The sequence below is a fragment of the Osmerus mordax genome, chromosome 5 (genome assembly GCF_038355195.1).
Source record: "Osmerus mordax isolate fOsmMor3 chromosome 5, fOsmMor3.pri, whole genome shotgun sequence".
Classification (NCBI taxonomy): domain Eukaryota; kingdom Metazoa; phylum Chordata; class Actinopteri; order Osmeriformes; family Osmeridae; genus Osmerus; species Osmerus mordax.
In genome coordinates, this window is record NC_090054.1 from 14,675,557 (window position 1) to 14,699,523 (window position 23,967).

Here is a 23,967-nt window from a genome sequence, read left to right on the forward strand (position 1 = left end):
TGGGTCAGCCCCACTACTGCACATTTGTTTGACTTTATGCAAAGTTAGTTCCGAAGCTAAACTACCATGTCGTGAGCTGAAAGTATTGGCTGGTATTCAGGAATATGCAGATTTCTGGACCTTGGAGAAGAAATGGAGGATGGGCCACAGAAATGCAACGTGTCTGGGAAGTCTCTGGGAAAAAAAACAGTTCTATATATGACCGTCGGAGTTGTGATTTGAAAGCGACAAACCGACACCGGCAGTCAGCGAACTATTTATGACCTAGGTCCAAAGTTCATTGGTTGCAGTTACTATTGTGCACCATGTCGGAAGTTAAAAAGCTGAAGACGGTAAGTTGCATAGAACTATAGAATTTGATGGTGGATTTTTTAAACTTTTTTAAACTTTAACTTTAAGCTGTTTAATAACCATCTACATTCAGTATGGCAATATCCTACTCTGGTTCACTGGACGATTATGAACCGTTTTTTCTTTTGTCAGTAACAAAATACTTGCACCTTACTCTGGTTCACTGATAATTAACAACACTTCTGTTCAGGTAGGCCTACATAATATTAATAATCATCATAATTGGCTAAATTTACCCATAGCACACACAATGTTTGATAAAACTATTACATTCTAGTTGTAACTCATGGCATCTTACATGACATACTGTGGTGTTACTTGTCTTGTGAGGAGGGATGCCGTATCATATGCTAGTAAACCAGTGAAATATGGGATTATCATTATTTCAATGGTATGGTATGGTATGGTATGGTATGGTATGGTATGGTATGGTATGGTATGGTATGGTATGATAAACAATCCAACGCAAGAATTTGATTTTTCACTTATTGTTGAAAACATTCAAAATAATCTTGTATATGAAGACAGGTAGTGACCATCAAAAGCCTGTTTCATAGACATTCAAGGTAGCTTTTACTTTTGAGGTTGGAATACGTTTGCTTTCATATAGTGTAGTATCTCGCTTAAAAAATCCCTGCAGGCATCCAACTGAATTTGTTTAGCGACCACATACAGACACATTTGTGTACATCCTTTGCATAGTCAACTGTGTCCACCGAGGGGATCTGGAAAATGTAACGTGTTACATAATATGGATTCATAGGCCTACACAGCAATAAAAAGACTGACAACATGATTGAAAAAGCTTTCAGTTATGGAGAGCAAGAGAAAGAAAGGCAGAGTCTAATGTGTACTGCTTCTCATACTGTATTGAATGCAACTCATGGAAGGATGAGTGATTAGAGAGTAGTGTTTGCTCAGGCTGACTGAATGCTACTAATGGTTTATTTTCCTTCTATTCATTCTGCTATGCATTTTGGGTGCATATTGTTGGCTGGTTGATAATATGTCAGATGTTGAAGCACATTAATCGGTGTGGGAATTTGACTATATTATTCAGAATTACGGTTAGGTTGAAGCAGTTGGCTTCCCTGCAGCTTATTTTGCATACTAAAATAATTACTCAAATCCACATTCATAACAGAGACTGGGTTGTGTGTTATGTCCTCCTCAGAGACACACCTTAGTGTGTCAAGGTTGCTAGCATGCCGGTTCTGCCAGAAATGAGTGGTGCAAATGACGAGAGGATATGTGTAGCCCACACCCAGTGGGATCACTGTAGCTAGTGTAGTGGCTGGTTGTGAGAATTGACCAAAGAGGAGGAGGGATGCAGGGAAGGAGGGAGAGGGTCTACAGGAATGGGCAGGCGTGTGGACATTGGGTCTGCCACATAATTTCTGGGACTCGGCACACTGGACACATTGTCCAGCTGGTTCCCTCCCAGTCAGTAGGTAAAACAAGCTCCATCTGACTCTGCAGGAGTCCATTCAGCTGTGCTGAACTTACATTTACATTTAGTCATTTTAGCAGACGTTCTTATCCAGAGCAACTTACAGTAGGTACAGGGACATTCCCCCCGAGGCAAGTACGGTGAAGTGCCTTACCCAAGGACACAACGTCATTTGGCACGACCGGTAATTGAACTGGCAACCTTCAGATTAATAGCCCAATTCCCTAACCGCTCAGCCACCTGACTCCCATAGAAATGTGCTGGATGAAACCCAGACACATCAGGTTGAATGGAAGATCATTTCATTGCTATGCTGTAATAAAGTTGTATCTGCCACACTCTGGATTATTTTAAGGACAGTCTGGTCCGGACACCACCTGATACATCAACATAGACTGTTAGTTTGGCGACCATAGATACTAAGTAAATAAAATAGGTTAATTAAATGCAATATGGAAGCAATTTAAAACAGAAGCAGATCTAAACCTATTGGATTCCCGTAACAAAACTTGTTGATACAGTAAATTGCAAGTCATTCATAGCACCAGCTCACCTTAAGCTACATGACTTAAACAATGCTGTAAAATGGAGAGAGCCACAGCTATAAACTTGAGCATCTGAGCTGATCATTTTCTGAACTTCTACTGAACCTTTTTTTGTTTTTTTTGAGTTATAAAAACAATGTTCTGACAATGTGTTCTTTTGATTTCAGGTTCTGAACAAATCCACCAATGTGGTGTACCAGTCCCCAAATGTGAGCAGGGTCAAGAGAGGCCAGGTGGTGGGGACCAGAGGAGGCTTCAGAGGCTGCACTGTCTGGCTGACAGGTAAACACTCTTGGCCATCGCTCTCCCTCTTGAAGCTTGGACATGGGTTTCTCAGGGTGTACTTAGGACTACTGTACCCCTTGACACCTCCCTAAGAGAACTTGGCTTTCGTTTGGCAGGGTATCTTACACTCTATCTCCTCTCATGTGTCCAGGTCTGTCAGGGGCTGGGAAGACCACCATTGGCTTTGCCCTGGAGGAGTACCTGGTCTCCCATGGCATTCCCTGCTATTCTCTAGATGGAGATAATATTCGGCACGGCCTCAACAAGAACCTTGGTTTCAGCGCCAGTGATCGCGAAGAGAACATTCGTCGCATCGCAGAGGTGGCCAGGCTTTTTGCCGATGCCGGCTTGGTCTGCATCACTAGCTTCATCTCCCCCTACACTAAGGTACATACAAGGCGTACACACTTTTCATTCTCCAAATCTTACTGTTGATGTCTATCTGAACTGCTCTTTCTTTAAGTTCCCACAGAGAATTTAAATAACATACCACATTGCAGCAAATAGATTCAGATACTCATGAGACTACTGTTTATAAAGGATCGTGATGATGCCAGGAAGATACATGAAAGTGCTGGCTTGCCTTTCTTTGAAATGTTTGTCAACGCTTCTCTGGAGGTGTGTGAAAACCGCGACGTAAAGGGACTCTACAAGAAAGCCCGAGCTGGGGAAATCAAAGGTATTTGTTAGGAACTGTCCTTAACTTTCTTTCTCCTCTGCAGAACTATGCCATCCTTAGATTTGAATTTCCGGCTTAAAATGTAACACACCTATAATATACCTTTCCTCTCTTAACTTGAAACATCTTCTTTCTATTGAGACTGTAATTTTCGGTAATGATGTGATCGATAATGCCTTCCACCTGTTTCTCAGGGTTTACCGGAATTGATTCAGAGTATGAACATCCTAACACCCCAGACTTGGTGCTGAAGACTGGAGACCTAACAGTCAACGAGTGCATTCAACAGGTGGTGGAGCTGCTTAGGGAACAGGTGGGTCTGACATACAGACACACACCACGCACACAAGTCTTCCAGAAGAGAAACTTATTTGCATCTCATCCATAAAAGAGCCACAGAATGTTTAAAGCAGACCAAAGACGCTTTCCCACCGCATAGTATCAGCTCATATCAACTCGACTATACTCTCTTAGTACCAGGTACTTTGCTTTTCACAGCAGATAGTACTTCTCAATGTAGCTGGTCATCATAGCGATGCAGCATGAAACTGCCGTAATGTCATTTTCAATGCGACAAACACCACTCTCACTGGATCCTTTTGTTGGCAACAAAATAAAGGATCATCTGCTCAATGTGGTTTGCCAGTTAATCAAGTACTCGGGTAAATGAAAACATTTGTGGAAGCTATAGTAGCAGCTTGGGTATTTAAAAATGGCAGATTTGTGCAGGATGTCCCGTTTCGCGATTTTCTCCCATTAGCAGTCTGCAGTGTTTTCATGTCACCCCTTTGGTATCGCCTCAGTTCTCTTAGAACCTTGAAGGAAGTGACACAAAAAAGTAGCCTACCAGGTACCAGGTTTGCCTAGTAGAGTTGAGTCAAGCCGGCACCATGCAGTGGAAAAGCACTATATCACAAAAGCATTTATTGACAGTTCACCAGAGATATATATTTAAAGTACAGTCATGAATACTATTTAATCATGTTTTACTCTATTGCTACTTGCACAGAATATTGTGCCCAATGGAATCACGGAAAACGTGAATGAGCTGTTTGTTCCAGAGAACAAGCTGAAGCTGGCACAGTCTGATGCTAAAACATTACCAACCATCAGCATCACCAAGGTAACACTCTGACCCATAATCCATATCTTTTTATAGGGGCCCAGATGGACATGGGTCAATACTGGACTGGAGGCAGACCTGGCTTTTCACAACCTGCTGATCAGCCATTCTGTTTAGACTTTGTATTTTTTACAATGTGTTCTTACACACTGAAATCCACATAAAGTATGCCCTATGCAGCAGTGTTCAGTATAAATTGGAGCAAAGTGAAATCTAAAGAACATAATACTCAGAATACATTCTAAATACATATATATATATAACTTCATGATCTATATCACCTCTCATCATTCATGTGTAATGTAATGCATTGTGTATATTATTGCCGTGTTTTAAGGGCTTTTCCATCCTTCCTCAGATGGACCTCCAGTGGGTGCAGGTCCTGGCGGAGGGCTGGGCCAGCCCCCTGAAGGGCTTTATGAGGGAGAGAGAGTTCCTCCAGGTCATGCACTTTGGCAACCTGCTGGACGGTAAGAGTGGGAAGGCGTTTAAAGGAAGACATATTATAAGAAGATTATATTACCTAATATCCAACTCAGGTCACACATCCAATTACATCATTTCCTGCCGCAGGTGGAATCATAAACCTGTCAGTCCCGATTGTCCTGCCAGTTACCATGGAGACCAAGCAGAGCCTAGATGGCTGTGCAGCGGTAGCTCTTGAGTATCAGGGTTCCAGAGTGGCTATCCTTCGAAATCCTGAGTTTTATGAACATCGCAAAGAGGAGCGCTGTGCCCGCCAGTGGGGCACCACCTGCCCACAGCACCCCTACATTAAGGTGACTTTTAGCTTGTTTTTGTCTTTGAAAAACCAACTACTCTAAATAAACTACTGCAACCAGAGGTAAAATGTACAGAGTTGAAGCCCTTATTTGTATATAACAAATGTTGGAACTATGTCTTTGTAGTATTATAACATAATAGCATTATGTAACGTGTAATTGTATCGGCCAAACATCCAAACTATGACCCTTGATCTAATGGAAGAGGGGTAAACACCGGACAGTGTATTAGTATTTGTTTAATCATTTGTTTCATAATATTGCAAATTAATTGAATCAAATACAAGACTAACAGGTTTAAAATTTTATTTACTTGAGCATGATTATTGTAAATCAAAGATAGAAAGAGTAAAAAGAGATCAATGAGAAGTAGAAAGAGAAGGAACTGAGGGGAAGAACCTCAAGAGAAGAAGAATCTAGAGAACACTGTTACACATTTCCTTTTATACCCAACAATTATCCGTAAGAACAAACAATCAAACCAAATATTTACCCTTGCTTATCAACTGAATGACTACCAATGAAACAGTAAGTCACACAATGAGGTGTGAGAGTCATCAAGCAAAGGAAACTCCAGTCTTTAGGCGGGGGACAGAACATCTCCAAGCTTACATAATTGCATATTTAGTTAATTTAAGTGGCAAATACTTTTTCCAGATGGTGATGGAGGGAGGTGACTGGTTAGTTGGTGGTGACCTTGAGGTGCTGGAGCGAATCCGTTGGAATGACGGTCTTGACCAGTACCGCCTTACTCCACGGGAGCTGAAGCAGAAATTCAAAAAGATGAAAGCAGGTTAGAGGGTCCTCTGCACACTACTGGACATAAAGTCTCCAGGGAGGGAGGGTCAGTATGCAGAGGTTGAAGGATGAATGCATACATCTTCTGTATGTATAATCTCTTTCTACACTTGACAAACCCTTGACAAAGCACCATATACAAAAATACCTCAAATGGTCATTTAAAAAGGCATGGCTGATAGAGGGTTTCTCTTTCTGCCTCGGTCTTGTCTGCAGATGCCATTTTTGCCTTCCAACTGCGGAACCCAGTTCACAACGGCCACGCCCTGCTGATGCAGGATACCAAGCGTCGTCTACTGGAGCGTGGCTACAAGAACCCTGTCCTGCTGCTTCACCCTCTGGGGGGCTGGACCAAGGACGACGACGTGCCTCTGGACTGGCGTATGAAACAGCATGCAGCGGTGCTGGAGGAGGGAGTACTGGAACCTAGCAGCACCATCGTGGCCATCTTCCCGTCGCCCATGATGTACGCTGGGCCCACCGAGGTATGTGTAGGGCCTGGACAGTTGAAGAGTGTAGTGGTGACTGCTGCAATCCTGGTATGTCGTTCTCTCCCTCAGGTCCAGTGGCATTGCAGGGCCCGGATGGTTGCAGGCGCTAACTTTTACATCGTGGGTCGTGATCCCGCAGGCATTCCCCACCCAGAGACCAAACAGGACTTGTATGAGCCAACTCATGGAGGGAAGGTCCTTACCATGGCCCCTGGCCTCACCTCTGTAGAGATCATTCCTTTCAGAGTGGCTGCCTACAACAAGTCCAAGAAGGCCATGGACTTTTATGATAATGAAAGGTAAGATGGATCTTCATTTGTGGAGAACACAATAAGAGGAGAACCATTAGACAATACCAACAGTCAAAAGTAATTCTCACTGTTTTCCTCGTTTCCTACATTCTCATTCAATCTCTCTTTGTTTCACGTTCACACTCGTGACCTCTCCTCCTCTCCCTTCTCTCTCAGACATGCTGAGTTTGAGTTCATCTCAGGAACCAGAATGAGGAAGCTGGCAAGGAGTGGGGAGAACCCCCCAGATGGTTTTATGGCTCCCAAAGCCTGGAAGGTCCTGACAGAGTACTACAGTTCTCTACAGAAAGACCAGTAGCTAGACCAGCCTGGAGGACACAGCACTTATTTCTCATACCAGGCTTTCACTAGAACAGCCAGTGACCTATGCACCAGAGCTCTTAAACTAAATAATCCCAATGTTGTATAATTATTTAATAGATACCATGTTGTCACCTATCTTTTTACATTTTAAACTTCCATAATATTTATACTGTATGACTATCACTTGAATGAGGCATTTTATGTTGCATGTGAGATTAAATTGCATTTTAAAAACCTTTCCAGAAATCAATCTATATCAAGAGATCATGAACATTTAATTATTGTTTATGCATGTGTAGCCATACTTTTTCACTATCAGGAGAAAGTGCCTTTCCTATTGAATGTAAACAGTAAGGAGCTACTGCACTGTGGAAATGTTTCTTTAATCTGAAAGGACTGAAATGAAGACCCCATTACCTAATGGTATAAGTACTGTGAAGTGGCTTTCATCTCTCAATACATCATTGTTTATGTTTTGGCATGGTCTATGTGACGACTGACAGCAGTGGAGGGGAAATGTAAAATAAAACAACAATATTACTGCATTCAAACAAGAAAACTGCCCCTTCATAGAAATAATGTGTCAGTCAGTTATCTGTCTATACATCGATATATTCATTAAACATTGCAAAATAAATTATTAATCAATGTGATACCAGCTTAGAATATTTTATTTTAAATTTTAAATTGTCCAGGACGTGTGCATCCAAAACCCAAGTTTCTTACGTAACTTGAAATCCAAGATCTAAAATCAATGCAAGAAGAGAAACTGAAGGGTAATCCTGCCATCTGCTGGTAGTAAAATGTAGTGGAAATACAAGGTCGGTACACGTAAACTGCATCATGCTATGCCTAGAGCTAAGAAACAGTAAGACTGGCTTTATCTTCAAAATCATAAGGGAAGGGAGGCTATATCAATACAGGAATATACAATGGTAAAGCATATTAATAACCTGACTGGAAAAAAGAAACAATCAGCAACTCTCATTATGATAACTGTTGGAAGTCACCTTTTCCCTCACTGTTGGAAGTCACTTTTTTTTCCTTGAGATAGGATGGTTTTATTAAAATAACAAATTTCTCATGTTGACAACATCTGTGTCTAAACAATACCACATACAATTTCATCAGTCTCTGTCATCAGATAGGCAGAGGCTGAAAATATTCGAATTACATCCTAGAGAGTCAGATTGAGGCAATGATGAAATATACGACTGGCAGTCGACTGCTAGTTGATGTAAGGTGAATAGGGGAATGGTCTCTCTTTTCCATTGGCTTTGCAGGGGATCAGATCAATGAATATGCTGATCCAGGTAACCCCATTAAAATGTAAGTGCACCCTCAGTGCTTTACATTATAAAGTCGACATGCGGTGCATCAAATGTTTGCATGATGTCTCATTTGTTGGATAATATTGCTCTAGCCGTACGCATGGTGTTAAGAGACGTCCTGTGATGCAGTAACTTAGGGTGTTGTCAGTTTTACCAAATAATTATAACCCATACGTAACTTTTAAAATGCCTACAAAGATAGAACTGCAGATCACGGCCCCCGCAATCACGTCTTTTTTTAAACTATTGAGCAAATCATGCAGATTTTTCCTTGAGCGTGTGCACGGCTCCAATCATAAACCCAGGTGACCTACAATTCATTTAAATCAATCGCAATCTGATTTATTTTATGTAAGCTGTTTCGGTAAAAAAAAATTATAATGAAAAAGTGAAAGCGCTATAAAGTTTTTTTTTTCAAATAGGCTATCTGACTACAGCAACGCAAAAAGTGACATGGATTGTTAGAAACTTCCCTAATTACAGACACACGTGATCACTTTGACAGGAGGGGAGTGTTGCATGCGCCCTAATTGTGTCCTTCCGCTGCCAACATTGAACTAGCTAAGCATTAAATATGATATCTGAAAGGGCACGTAAATATCAAGCGACCGTACATTTTTGTCTTTCCATGAATGTTTAATAAATTTTGAAGTGGAGAAACCCGGTTTTGTTTTATTTAAAGGACTATATGTTCACGGCGGTAGGATATTTCTCCTAAAATCCTAACCTGCTCTACATTATTTTTTCCTCTGTTGGAAGCCATGATGGGAGCTTGAGAGTTCAGCTGGAGAGAGAAACGAGAAGAGAAGATGATTCCCCGGGACTTAACTGTCACACGAATCTGTGCATATAATTGATCTTTGTATAGCCATTATACAGTGAAGGTGGAGCCTGTCAGATTTTCAGATGTATTTCTGCAATCCATTGACGACTATGTTGATTCGCTAGGAGGGTTTTGGATCAAAAAGCTAGCTAGCTAGTTAGCTAGCACTAGCTAGCTACGTCTGAGTGGATACTGCCTGCGAGGGTTGTCTTGCTGAAATTCTTCTAGCGCTGGAGAGTTTTCTATCCTTGCTGTCAATCACGTTGGCTGCTATTAAGCCAGGGGACTGGACCGTGTCTGGTATCTTACCGTTCGGCGGGAGGAGAACTGTATGCTTTTTCTTTGGAGGACCTGCAAGACAAATTCCAGGATTGGAAAGTCGGGCCTGCACAGAGGAGCAGAGCAAGGCCCGTCTTTATGATCCAGAAGAAGAAGCCATTCTAATCCTACTCACAACGACAACCACTGCTAGCTAGGCTAGCTAGCAGCTTGTCTGTCAGTGCGTGGAAGGGGCTGTCAAAATCAAGAGAGCAAAGAGCGATTGAGAGACAAAGCCATTGTCAGCGAAAGCAAGATTTCTTTTAATCATTTTAAAACCATAGACTCCTGTCACTACAATGGCTGCGATTATAAAAGAAATGGTCAGTCGGAACAAAAGGAGATATCAGGAGGATGGGTTCGACTTGGACTTAACATGTATCCTTTGCGCCATGTAACTGGCAATTTTTCTTGTACAATTGCAATGGGTATTTCTCTGCTGTCACGTTATTTTAATTATCTTTGTCAGTTAGGCTAGTGTTTATGTTGTGTGCATCTTCACTTAGCTAATGAGCTAAAAAGCGAGTAAGCTAACGTCATTTCGCTAGCTACAGTACCCAGAGCAGGGTTTAGTTGTCTGGCTGTTATTACTACCAAGTTTAAACCAGACACCCAAACGCATGTGTGGGACACGTTGGATCTAGCTTCAAGAGCATGCCGAAATGCCAGAATCAGACTATTATATTTGGTAGAAAGCTAGACTAAGTGCCAGATATCATCAGAACATTAGCTGTGCAAAGTCTGTTGTCCCCCGATAGACACCTAGTACTGTACAAACTGGTTGACTACAGCTTCAGCAATGATAATGAAGAATAGGAATAGCAGTCGTAATAAGTGGACATTTGATTAACTTTTCTTCTTGGCACATTTTGCATGATTAGGTGATGCATTTTCAGTTCATACACACACTGGCATGGATTCGATAATGTTTCAGTTGATAAGTATGTATTCGCATACTTATGTATTTACTTAAGTGTTTGCATGCACATTTGACTAGATCCAACATCTTTCAGGCATGCCTGTCATGCTGCCTAACACCAGCCCAGAGCTGTCTACAGTATCGCAAGTGAAAGAATTCTAGCAGAGATGGATCCAACTGCAGTCCTGGATAGTGTATTTTCATTTTGCTGTAGTATTCACATGAGAAGAAACATAGTCTCTGCGTAACCAATTTCATATTGGTTGTGATCTCAATTCATTTGACGTGTGAGTTGTATCACAGCATTGATTTGGTATCTGATTTTTATCTTTGGTGGGGTTGTCTAGTAGTGTTGTCTGGTAGTGTTGTGTCTTGTAGTAAATTAAGCAAGAAATGTGTCTGCAGTTAATAAGACTATGACCACAAGTGACAGTTTCCGCTTATCCATGTCTTATCCGCTGGATTGAATAATCCTGTGTATTTTTATTTATTTATTTTTGGGGGGGGAGGTTTCTTAAAACAATATGGAACCATCGCAGTTATCTAATACACTGTCACAGTTCTTAGAAAAGCCCTTAAAATAGAGCAGCAGTGATCTTTTATCAGCATTGTTGCCCAACTAAGTGCCCCCCATACATACACACACACACCTTACCCACCATTGCTCTTGCTCTCCAACGATTCTCTCTTTCCTTCCCTTGCACTCATCCCTTGTTCTCTTCTTGAGCTTTCTTTTTTTCCCTGTCCTCCCCTTTCCTCCCCTCTGGGTTCTCCCTCCTGCTCTCTCTCCCACACTCGCGCACAGTCAAGAAGTTGGCCAGAACACTGAGTTGAGGCAGCCCTGACTTTGGAGAAAAGGCGTGCCTGAACACGGACCCCCCCACCCCCCGCCCTCCCTTTTCTTTTTTTAAGAAGCTTCCGTCGGGGGTCCTGCATGTGTTTCCTCCCAGCTGCAGAGAGCAAAGCCCCCATGCCCTGGACTGGAGCTCTCCTGGGAGCACTGGAGCTTTTTCAAAACACTTAGAATGGTTTGACTGGAATCACTCTGCCAGTATGACCAAAGGTTGAAGCCTATTAAATGTCATAGAGCATTGCTTTTGGCTCCTAATTAGGTCTTTGAGGCATTAATGGAAATTATGTTACAGTATGTATAGACAGTCTGGTAGGATCAAGGCCACAGGGAAGTAGCCAGGCGTTATGCAAATAAAGTATCTGTGCTGTGTTCGTTATATTAATGCATTGCATTATGATTAAAACCTCAGATCTGTTGGCTTTAAAAGCTGGTTTTGAAGTCTTGTAGTTACTGCATTCGTCTTAACAGAGATAACCCCCCCCCCCCCCCCCCATTTATAACAACATAGATACTCTTCAACATTTTTGCTAAAAGAATTGTGCCGTATTGAACCTTCTGAAAGGGAGTTCAGCTGGTTGGCATTGTGACATAATCACTCGTCCAGCATCGGGGCAGTCTTTTATCACTCCATCTACAGATGGAAGCACCCTCCATGACGTGAGGCAGCTGGGAGAGACAGTGCTCTTTGTCTGAGGGAGTGTGCAGGCAGCAGGATGAGGAGTCTGCAGAGAGACGGGCAGGAGGCTCACCTTGCTCACCACCACAGCTGTCAGAGGCGCGTGTCGAATCTTTCCGACCAGTTTGAAAAACGAATTTCTGCTCTCTTCTTTTTTTTTTGCCCAGAGAAGAAGTTGAACTAGAAATGAAAGACATATCCAATTAGAAATGTTTAGCCCTTCTATTTTTGACACCGTGACAGAAAATGTAAGAAAAGGCTGCCCTTTAGTCAGTGGTTAAAGTGCAAAATCCCACATCTTCTGTAGACACGCAGACTGCAGTAACAGGTAGGCGTTGAGACTGAGCTGAGAGAATATGCATGCCAGCTCAATTATTTTTTCCAGTGCTAACGCATACAATTGGACATGGGTATTATACATCATCAAGCTGTTGGAATAAACAGTAATTGGATAAGACATCTTTGCACTAACTGTGAGAACTTCAGTTCACCGATACGCTCCGCAGACTTTGCAAAAGTCCCGAAAGATCGTTGCAAGGGCAACAAGGCGCAGCTGAATGGGACCGCTTTAATGACCCTCTGAGGGCGGATACATGTGTGAAGTCTATACAGGTCGGCCTGTTGTGTCTTGTAGACTGCAGACCCACCAGACTTGTGTTTTCCTCTCCCTGCTGACGTCTGCGCGGTTAGCCGTGGCCGTCCTAGGCCTGCGTTCGATCCATAGAAATATTCGGTGTGATTAGTCTGAGCTCGCGGGAGAGATAAGCCCAACAATTTGTGATGATCTCAATATAACTTGGCCTCTAAAAATACATGCAGGTCAAGCAGCGGAGGCTCTCCCACATGTGGGCCCTGCTAAAGTAGGAAGAGCACTCCAGTGCTCTGCATCGCACAGGCAAGGCCATCTGTCCAAGCTCTCTTCTGGCCTGCACTCATCTCACCCATTGCTGAACAATGAGGTCCACGTTCAAGCAAATGTTATCCGTTTTTTTGATGGAAGGAGAGTGGTGGTGGTGTTCTAAAGACACCCCCTTCCCATCGCTACAGCGACTTGGGTGTTGTTGGCGTGATGGGAATATGTGGGCTTGTGTCCAGCACATGAATGCATTTGTCCTTGACCCTGCAATGAACAGATATCTATCCCAATATAATTGCAATGGGCTTTCCTGCAGAGAGACTTGAAGGAGTGTACAGAAACAATATAGATGATGTTGTACGGTGAGTACCTGCTGCTCAGCAAAGGGTCGACTATTGATTGACATTGCAAACTTTAGTTGAAAATGTGGACCGAGTGTGTTTGGACTGAAACATGGAATAAACTTTTCTTCTTCCAACAGGTTTCTTGACTTAAAACATAAAAACCATTACAAAATCTACAACCTGTAAGTATTGTGCCTGTTTAATCTGTCTTTTGTGTTCAGAGCTGTTTAAATTCCCCCGTGCGAGCGCTGACATCAAATGTCCTTCCCCTTTCAGCTGCGCAGAAAGACACTACGATGCTGCCAAATTTAACTGCAGAGGTAGGCCATGGCAAACAGTACATGCACAGAAACGCCCACCGCAGTCACCATGGCAATTGACCCTCACTCTCAGCCGGGCATACTTGTGCATGTTTCGGGGAGAGCAAACAACACACTTTGTTAAGAAGAAGAAAAAAAAAGAAGAAAAAAAATCTTGGTCTTTTTCTTTCTCCCGTTTACTCCCCATCCCTGTGTCCCTCCCCCGTCTCTCCTGTCTCCCCCTCCTCCCCCGCCCCTCCATCAGTTGCACAGTACCCCTTTGAAGACCACAACCCCCCTCAGCTGGAGCTCATCAAGCCGTTCTGTGAAGACCTCGACCAATGGCTGAGCGAGGACGACAATCACGTGGCCGCCATCCACTGCAAGGCAGGGAAGGGCCGCACGGGCGTCATGATCTGCGCCTACCTGCTGCACCGCCGCAAGTTCCTGAAGGCACAGGAAGCCCTCGACTTCTACGGGGAAGTCAGGACAAGGGACAAGAAGGTCAGTCACCTGGGCTCGAGAGACATATTCTCGAAGTGGTAGTTTTTGCAGAGTAGGCAATAGTTCTCTGTCTCTCTCGCACGTGAAGGCCTAGTTTAAAGAAATTATAACTTCCCTTTCCTTAGAACCGTTTTAAACCTGTGCCTGTTTTCCTGTGGTTGTTGTCCAGGGAGTGACCATCCCTAGCCAGCGTCGCTACGTCTACTACTACAGCTACCTTCTGAAGAACCAGCTGGAGTACAAGCCCGTGGCACTCCTCTTCCACAAAATGGTGTTCGAGACGCTGCCCATGTTCAGTGGAGGCACCTGCAGTGAGTTTCTCTTTCACTCTTTTCTTTTTATTGTTCTCTCTTTTTGTGTCTCTGTCGTTTGTTCAATTATAAATCTAACCGGGGCAAAAGCATATCCTCTTCAGATGGAAGAAAGGTCAGAGTGTGTGTTTACATACAGCCTGCCTACAATCTAGTGGCGCTCGTGTTAGTATGAGCAGTAATCATTGTTGGCTAAAGATCCTGGGTCATGTGTCGGAAGTGTAAATGGATTCTGTCCTCGTTGGTGGTCTTGGTATTGATTAGAATGAGGGAATGGTAAGCAGTGTTAACCTCTCTTCTGAAAGCTGTATTTGCAGCAGGGCCTGTGACCTGTAACTGGAGCACGATCCTAAAAACCAAGGACAGAGGGTTGGTTTTTAAGACTGTTTTAGGTTTTCAGGTTTTTTCTTTCGGAAACGATCCATGCTTAGTCTACCAGTTATCAGTTCCTGTGGGGTGGTGAATAAGTGCCGCAACTGCATGCCTCCTCGTTTTTGCTCAAGGGGAATTTCAGACTTTTCTACTTGCCAGTCTAGTTCAGATACGAGGGTGTGGAACGAGGCTATGTACTTCTATAAACAGAGACCCTGGTGCAGACACAGTCCTGTGTAGTCCTTTTGCCCAACCAAAATCCTTTTATCAAATAAATCTGACGTATTTCAATGTGCATCAAGTAAGCCAATCATTCAGTTATGTGCTTTAACTTTTTGGAAGTCATGGGTCATCGCTCTTTCTCCTCCTCTCTCTTTCTCTCTCTGGATTTGAAAAGGTTCCACCGAATGTTGCTTGTAGAAAATGTACTTCTCTCTTCCTCATGTGTGGTATCTCTGTGCTCTCTTCACCCAGCTAACAACCGAATGTCCTCTTTCCCTCTAACACTCCCCGAAGGCCCCAATCTGAAGTTTGAAGTTCTCCTTTTTATCCAGGCGGACACATCACCCAGTTAGCATGCAGCCCCTAGCCACATCAGCACAGCCAAGGCCTATTGGAAGACGAGATCACTTTGAAAATATTAGTTTGCCACCCTTGGACAAGGATCAGACGCGAATGAATGCACAAGGCCGTATGTGGTAGATTTAAGAGCGGTCTAATCTACAATCTGGAGTTTCCATCTCTCCCCCCCCCCCTTATAAAATCTGAATGTACAAGACCGAGTACCAGGATCCTTTCGGACTAGATTGAGTCAAGATGGCAATCTCCCTTTGAAAGCCATGTATGTTGTTTTTATCTGTGTGGATGCCTGCAGTATGTGCATAATTGATATCCTAACATTCATTTATAGAGATAGGACTGCTGTGCTGGGAAACCCCTGCTGGCCCCGTGTGTGTGAAATGTTTGCGTGTGTGTGGCGTGCGTGTGTTAATCTCCTTCTCTCTCTCTAAAAGGGGACAGTACCGTTAAAAACAGGAGCGAGCCAACCCCTCAGGGCTTCAAGAAAGGGAATTGGCATTGGGGTAAATGAGACTTTCATCCATTTTTCTTCATCCATCCACTTGTATTGGCCCTTCGATATGAGTACCAGAACAAGCCGAAGGGAGTCTGATGGTAGGAAGCAGATGTAGGCCTAGCTTGCTCTAAGTTAACCCCACAAGGTGAAGGCCTGTGAAGCACTATCTCCTTAATTTCTCCAGCTCTGTTTGGGTCTCGCTACAGTAATGTCTCGGGGCCTAGAGAGAGCCAAACACCATATAGAAATAAAGACCCGCATTTTCCTTTTAGTTTTCGTTGCGCCTTGCGTGTTCTTAACTTAGCATACGGCCGTGAATCATCAGAATAGGGCTGTAGGCCTTGGTTCTTGGTCTCCCTGGGTGGCCTTTGTTTTCCCCTTCTTTCCTTATTTTTCCGTCAGAGGTTTTGAGTCTGTGCGATTTGAGAGGACTGCCCTATCTTGTCAAACTGCTTACTTTACCTGGGGATGTGGCTGAAACTCTGAAACTAACACTGGTATCCTCTGTCCTCTACCTTGTTGGCCTCTCTCTCTCTGTCTCTCTCTCTCTCATATGCCCCCCCCCCACACACACACACACACACTCGCACACACACCCACCATCATGCACTTTGATCTCTCCATCTCTCTCTGGTTGACATGACTCAGACCCCCAGTTTGTGGTGTACCAACTGAAAGTCAAGATTCACACGTCCAACCCGGCTCACACAAGGCGCGAGGACAAGCACATGCTCTTCGAGTTCCCCCAGCCACTGCCAGTGTGTGGAGACATCAAAGTCGAGTTCTTTCACAAGCAGAACAAAATGATGAAGAAGGTAGGTCAACTTCGAATGAGTCTGTAGTCATTTTTTCGATTTTATTCTGGTCCAGAACTGCACTGTGGCCTAGCACGGTAGCTTGGACTTCCATGACTTTAGGTGTACCAAATGGATCACTCATGTTAGTCTCCTATGCCGGTTTTGTCAGTCATATTCTCATCTGGTGAACACGCAGTGTCTCTGATCCAAGATCCCAGAGAGGCTACAGACATGACAGCTAGTAACTTGCACATCCCTTCTCTCTCTTTCGCCGCCTCTTCCTCCGCCTCCATGTCCCATTACCAGGACAAGATGTTTCATTTCTGGGTGAACACCTACTTCATCCCCGGACCATCCCTGGAGGACATCGGGGAGAAGGTGGAGAACGGGTCTGTGGTGAACGACGTGGACCCCCTGACGCCTCAGCCCCCGCCACCGCCACCGCCGCCTTCCTCCCAGGGCCAGGGGCCGCACCCCCGAGCACCCCCTGAGCGCATGGACAGCGACAGGGACTACCTCATTCTGGCCCTCACAAAGAACGACCTGGACAAGGCCAACAAAGATAAAGCCAATCGCTACTTTTCCCCCAACTTCAAGGTGAGGGTGAGCAGGGCAACTTGTAAATGTGCTAGAACTGTGGCTTGGGGAATGATGATCAAATGTTTTGTGATACCTTCAAGTCATTCAAATTTGTACTAAATCTGCTTGTGCAATTGTCTTTTATCCCTCACGGCTGCAGGTGAAGCTTTATTTTACAAAAACCGTGGAAGAGCCTTCGAATTCCGAGGCAAGCACTTCGACATCCGTCACTCCGGACGTTAGCGACAATGAGCCGGATCATTATCGATATTCCGACACCACTGACTCTGATCCGGAAAACGAACCTTTTGACGAGGAGCAGCATACACAGATCACGAAAGTGTGAAACTTTTTAACAGCAAAGGAAAAGATACACCAGAGGAAAAACAAGGAGAAAACTTGAATGAACATGAACTCAAAAGAAGAACCTTTTGTCCTTTCCCTCCCCCCCAACGGCAATAGAGTATCATCATGTCGAATGCCAATTTTAGGAGAAAAAAAAATTAATATCCTGACCAATATATAGTTTTTAATATTCTTTTCTTTGGCACGGACGTTTACCATGTGCGAGGTATTGACACTGTTGCCCCGTGGGAAAAGGTGCTGTAGCTGTACAATGTGTGCATGTATATATATACATATGTATGTGTATTATACACACACACACATATATGTATATACATATATACATGCGTAAACAAACTTTTTTTGGTGTCAAAGACAATGGAAAGAGTAACACAATCAGGAGATGAGGAGTTGACACGTGGGAGAAGTTAGCTAGAATGATATAGGACTATGCTGCTCCTTCTCCTGTTGAAACCAAGGCCAGTGCTGCAGTCACTTTGTTTCTCTCCCCCCCCTCTTCTCCTTTCCTCTTCTCTCTCTCCCTCCCTCCACCTCCCCTCATCCTCCTTTACTGTGAATGCTTCTTGTGCTCTTTGCAGGCTGTCCCACGCAACTTTTTGCCTTTTTGCAGTGAAAACTGCATGCAGGCAGTGGTCGGGGGAGGGCAGGGGTTATGAAGAGGCTGTGATGTCTAAAGCATTGCCATTCCTTTTCCCACTGTGTATATGTTAAATTATGCAGAACAAGGCATCCAATGTAATTGTCAATGTTTTTTTTTTTTTTATCCTAAGATAATAAAAATATAATACACGAAAAACAGCAGGGAGACAAGTGTTTGCAATAATGTCAACACTACATTTAAAAGACAGTGGTGGTGTGCATGTATTGGAAGTAGCGTCCATTCCTAATAAATGTATGCAATGTTGTCTTTTATTCTAAAAGAAGCTTTCAGATGTCTCAGCGTGGGGTTCCCCAATGCATTGGATGAGTCATAAAGACCTTCCTGGTGTGTTAAAAGTGAATTACATCACAGGGTTTATGTAACCTGCTCCCTCTGCCCATAATAGTTAACCTGTATACAGGGACATACTGACTGACTTGGATGTGTAGGCTCAGATCTATAGATCATTACAGGTAAAGGATAAACTGTAGGTGTTTGTCTTAATGCCTGGACCTCACATTTTTTCTACTAGTTTACGATCTGTAGCAGTGTACCCTGATGTGCTTCTACATATTTTATTTGAAGACGAGGGATTCTTTAAGGAGCATATACTTTTTATATCAAGTTCTTCTGGTTGTTGCTCATTTGCTTACCGACAGAATTGACTTGTTTGGAATCTATGTACTTTTGATGTGCGAGTTTGGGTGAGAGGAATGGAGTGTTGTACCAGAAGATGAGAAAAATGTTGTATAGCAGGTTGATATGGCTGCTGCAAGAAAGTCTGTGTGCTCACAGCAACTTCCTGCTTAAAGGTCAGAGTTGCAAATACTGGGTGTGACCTGCGGTAGCTGGGAATCAACTGCTGGAAATGTCTGTACAACAGTGACTGGAATAGTGGCATACAAGACAGACTGCAGAGTGAAGAAAGACTTGAAATGGGCTTTTTTTTTTTTTACCAAAACAGAAAGTTGTTGATTATCAGAGGAGGAACGAGACCAAGCCTGGGTAATTATTTCCCATTTTGAGATTACCAGCACCTTAAAATAGCATTTTTGTATCTATAACTAGTTGATGTAATACCAAACCATCATAATGAAGTTGCTGAAGATTTTTTGCCATGCAGACCCACTCCCATCAGAGTAGAGAGATGAAATTACTGTAGATTATTGAGTTTTGACCTTGGAGACAGTGGCCCTGGGTCTAAGAAGCCCTGCTTCGCATACACACTTCGGTGCCTCCCCAAATGAAAGAGTAATGGGATTAGCTGCCGTGTCACTGTGATAACAGGCAGAGGCAAGTCCATGGCATAAGCAAGACCCCGGGTCCTCCGACTATAAAATAAAAATATGAATAAGAGTACCAAAAAAAAGAGTTTCTACCCCAGTGGCAGTCAGTCCTCTAATCCTCCCTCTGCTCTATTAAGACTCCCTGCCCCAAGCCACCCCCCTCCCAGCCTCATGTTGATAGAGACATCAAAGACATCCAGCACAGCAGCGAAGGAGACAGGCTACAGTCACTGGGGCCTTCCTGTAATTGGCTGGGCCGAGAAGGAGAGAGTGAGCAAGAGAGTCCCTGGTATGTTAGATTAATAATGAATGTGCAGTACTGTGCTGGCTTGAGAGACAACAGAGAGATGCCTCAGCCCTCTCTGGGCAAATAATACTGAAGTGATTGAGCACCCTGGAAGACAGAGCTCAATCTGGAAACCCACATGTTGTTTTTAATTAGGTCTACATGGCACAGATCTATGTAGAATAGAATCCATCAATCCATAGTTTGTCACAGTATAGCCAAGCTAACTGCTCCAACATGCCGTTTGCAAGGCTGTTTCCATTTCCTTGTATCATTGTGAACTACAGTAAGCTATTCCTGTGCTAGCACTGGAGCACTGGTGTACGGTAGAAACAACAAAAATACAGATTTAAACACAGTATTATGTACAAATGGGGGGTCAATTTGGCCTACAAAGTGGAGATAAGCCCAAACTGGCAACCCCTTTTCCATCCATCTGCTGATAGCATTTGCAGAGCCTGGCTCAGCTCAGCAGGACCTGGCAACCCCTCCCCCAGTCCGTCGCTCTGGCTGAATGCACAGCTGTGTTGCGTTTGGATTAGGCCAAGAATAAAACAGGAAGTAGAAATTAAACAAAAGCTTGAAAAAAAAAAAACACAGGCTCTGTAAATGACCAAAGACTCGGCAGCACGACTCTGACAGCCTGTGGAAAAAACACACACACATACTGCTTGCATGATCATGTTGCAAATAGTCACATATGCACACCACTACACACACTTCATCCAGCCAACTCAGAAAGTCATTGCATTACTGTTCTACTTACTCATGTATTCTACCACCAACTGACACTCATAGACACACAAGCATTCCCTTGCCCACACTCACACATATGGTCAGTTCACATGCAAAGTGCCTTTCTGTTTTTCTTCCTGGTGTAGTTTATTGTAGTAGCTGATGAAGGCCATAGCAGACTATCAGATGCTCAGAATAACAAATCTGTGTTACGTCTGTTGAGAATCACTGTCATGTATATGAGTGTTCTTTTTAGAGCCTATAACTTCAATAATAATATACCTGTTTTGGATATTGATTTCATTATGACTATGGCTATGAGTAGTTCTATTTCATTCTTCAGAGTCAACTTCGGAGTTGTTAGGCTCTCAAATCTCTAGTTACAGCAGTTGAGGGAATTATACAAATCACAACTATTTCTGTCATTTCTGTTTCACGCCCTTACATGAAATTAAGTAGGAAGTAGAGTAAAAGAGGAAGTACAGATTATGTTGAATATCAGGGAAAGAGTAATGTATTGTAGCTTACAGAATATTGCCATAAAGTCTCCATAGAGCTGAGATTTCATTTCTGATACTGAAATTACTGTTTACAAATATCCAGTAAAAATGTTGTCTGTGGTTAGTGAAGCCTTACTGTAAAAGTACTAGTCACCTTATGACTCAAGTATAGTGAAAATGTGTAAAAGGCATATGGAAACAATTATGGCTGTCACACATACACACACACACACGCACAAACACACACACACCCTTCATCAGGGACAGGAATTTGCATTGTGTTCAGTTTGGCTGTCTCTGGTAGGAGTCAGGTCTCTGCTGAGTTGTGGCCTGGTGTCCTCCAGCTGAGCCTCGGCATTTATCAGCCTCTACTGTGACAGGACATGCTTTCTACCTGTCTTCCACCGTGACATCTTAGAACAGGCATAATCCTCCCCCCAAGCTCTCTCTCTCTCTCGCTCTCCTCTTTATCTAGTGTCTAATCCTCAGTGATAACTGATAGTTACCCACACTCTGTAGCCTCAACCCTCAAACTGAGATCAGCCAAGCTAGGCAGCCAGCCAGCCAGCCAGTCAGTCAACCAATCAGTCAGCCAGTCAGGGAGTCTGGCAGCCAGGGCATTTTAAAGGGCCTGTGATTTGACAGAATCCCGTGGGGTGAAAGGGGGATTAGGATTAGCAGCTGTTTCCCCTCAAACACTGGAGACGATATGCCATGGCTATGCCACACTGATGGCAAATTAATAGATGAATAGAACATGCGTGAGTCGTCTCAGATAACATACTAAAGCCCTCCGCTTCATAAGCAGCGAGGAAGGTGTCCTTTCCTTGAACCCAGCTGTGTGAATCTTCTGTCACACACGCAGTAAAGCAGAGGAGAGGAGAATCCATATTAAGACCGTGAGAAAAGGTTTAAAACATCATCTCTCTAATCTGGGAGCACAAAGCCAGCCACCAGATTATGCTGCTGGCACTTCTCCTTCCCAGCTACTCTGCTGCAGATCCGGTTCAGATGACCAACAGTAACACGCTGAGAGACAGGACCTTCCAACCCCGAACAATCTAATGACGGGAACCTGATGCTGCCTGCCTGTCAACAAATGCATGCACGCATACACACACACACAAACACGCATAAACAAACTAAAAGGGGAAGACGACTCATGACCACATCAATTTAGTGTAAGTCATGTTCCTCTGAGTCGAACCTTTGATCTGATCAGCATCTCATCCATCAGACTCGGACAATACAAGGACTCTGTTAACTATTTTTAATTGATTACACTTTTTAATAAAAAATTTAAATGTAAATTCAACATTATTGTATAGAATTGTCTGCCTTGTCAAATAGCAAGTTATGTGCAAAGAATAGTTTGGCAAACTATGAAGGGAATTGGCCTTTCTCTATGTTCAATCTGCTTCTTGGGCAATGATAATGGGGAGGTTGAATAGCAGGATATCTGGATAATGAACTCCAGCATGTGCTGGTCTGATCTGACATATGAACTTCTGTATCTCCTTCCTCTTGACCCAGGCCATGAGCCAGACTGAGCAGTTCCAGTGGGCCAATTGATTAGCGACCTGAGACAGTGTAAGTCAGCTGATTCTAACCCTCCAGTTAGTGACCTTTGATAGACAAAACAAGCCCTGTTACCTGCATTAGAGAGCTGAGCCAGACTAAATGAGTTAGGGCAGATCCCTCACTCAGGCATGGGACTGGCAGGGCTTTGGTAACTGTCTTCACCTGAGTATGAGGCAGCGCACAAACGGCATATTGTGCACCTACTAGTCCTCTCACACAAATAGGAAACCTCAGCCAGACAAAATGAGTTTAAAGAAAAATGAAATTATAGTGTTTACTTAGAAATGACATGGCATGAAAGTGATTGCCTAATGATTTGAATCACTCTCATGGGTTTGTTTGTGATAAAGTGACACACTTTACTAGCTACAGTAGCATGCGGTTTGAGGTGCTGGAAACTGTCATAACTGAGTATAACAGTGTTTGAGACAATTCACTATGTCAGACTACTTTAGTCAAGAGATCCTCTTTACTTTAAACCAATGCCTGCATGTTTAACTGTTTTCATGAATTAATCAAAACCATTATCATTGACCTATACTGTAGGTTGACCTTTTCCAAAGACAAAGAGAGAGAAGGAAAGGGTATGGTCAGAGTGCGAGATGACATGAGAGGAAGGAAGAAAAAAAATAGATAAAAAGAAGAGTGATTTGGACAGCAGTTCACCACAAAACACTAGAGACCAGTGAATGATGAGTCAGACTGTAGTGGGACACTTCAAAGAGATTAACTAAAAGAAAGAGGAAAATGTGTGTGTGTGAGAGAGAAAGACATAGAAAGAAAGAAGAAAGAAAGAAAGAAAGTAAGAAAGAAAGAAAGAAAGAAAGAAAATAAAGAGTTGGCTTGGGTTGTCATCTCTAAGGACAGTTTTTACCATCCTTATTCTGCAAAAATGGAAAAGATACTGTAAGCAAGACCAGAATAGAGCAAACCCTGACCATGAACTAGGTACAGCAAAATTCACCCATTCTTCAGAGCAGACAAATGCTTCTCACGCTTCATAACTACAGTACCTGAATCAGAATCAGAATCAGAAAGGGATTTATTCGCCATGAAAGTTTGCACAGACAAGGAATTTGCTTTGGCAGGAAGGTGCATACAATAAACATATACCTAAAATTTAAATTAGTGGACTAACTATACTAAGGGTACATAAACTAGCAGTACTAAGTGTGATTAGAATAGAATTAAATATACAATAAAATATAAGTTGCCGTAAATTACAATATAAAAATATAAAAATATAAAAATATAAAAATACAAAAATACAAATATTACAAAAAATACAATTGTACAAGATACCATGTTGTAATGCAATGCAAAAAGCAGAGTGTTTTAAGCAAGAAGTCATTTGAGTCAGTGTACCTAACCGTACTTGTTGAATGGAAAACACACACA

The 23,967-nt window shown here is 43.1% G+C and overlaps 2 protein-coding genes across 3 annotated transcripts; both read left to right on the top strand.

Annotated features, from left to right (window-relative positions):
- Positions 1–160: 160 nt before the first annotated feature.
- LOC136943196 (bifunctional 3'-phosphoadenosine 5'-phosphosulfate synthase 2-like) lies at positions 161–7,741 on the top strand. The gene is made up of 12 exons (XM_067236441.1): positions 161–332; positions 2,514–2,628; positions 2,783–3,018; positions 3,172–3,310; positions 3,505–3,623; positions 4,320–4,433; positions 4,792–4,903; positions 5,007–5,212; positions 5,873–6,008; positions 6,230–6,498; positions 6,574–6,803; positions 6,972–7,741. The coding sequence occupies exons 1-12, from the start codon at positions 306–308 to the stop codon at positions 7,111–7,113; spliced, it is 1,845 nt and encodes a 614-aa protein (XP_067092542.1). The 5' UTR covers positions 161–305; the 3' UTR covers positions 7,114–7,741.
- A 1,472-nt stretch (positions 7,742–9,213) lies between these two features.
- Positions 9,214–18,433, top strand: LOC136943492 (phosphatidylinositol 3,4,5-trisphosphate 3-phosphatase and dual-specificity protein phosphatase PTEN). 2 transcript variants are annotated; one of them, XM_067236834.1, is made up of 10 exons: positions 9,214–9,968; positions 13,172–13,256; positions 13,376–13,420; positions 13,515–13,558; positions 13,803–14,041; positions 14,211–14,352; positions 15,738–15,806; positions 16,448–16,614; positions 16,903–17,193; positions 17,336–18,433. In XM_067236834.1, the coding sequence occupies exons 1-10, from the start codon at positions 9,890–9,892 to the stop codon at positions 17,519–17,521; spliced, it is 1,347 nt and encodes a 448-aa protein (XP_067092935.1). In that variant the 5' UTR covers positions 9,214–9,889; the 3' UTR covers positions 17,522–18,433. The 2 variants fall into 2 exon arrangements, with proteins under 2 accessions (XP_067092935.1, XP_067092936.1); XM_067236835.1 differs by lacking the exon at positions 15,738–15,806.
- The last annotated feature ends 5,534 nt before the right edge of the window (positions 18,434–23,967 follow it).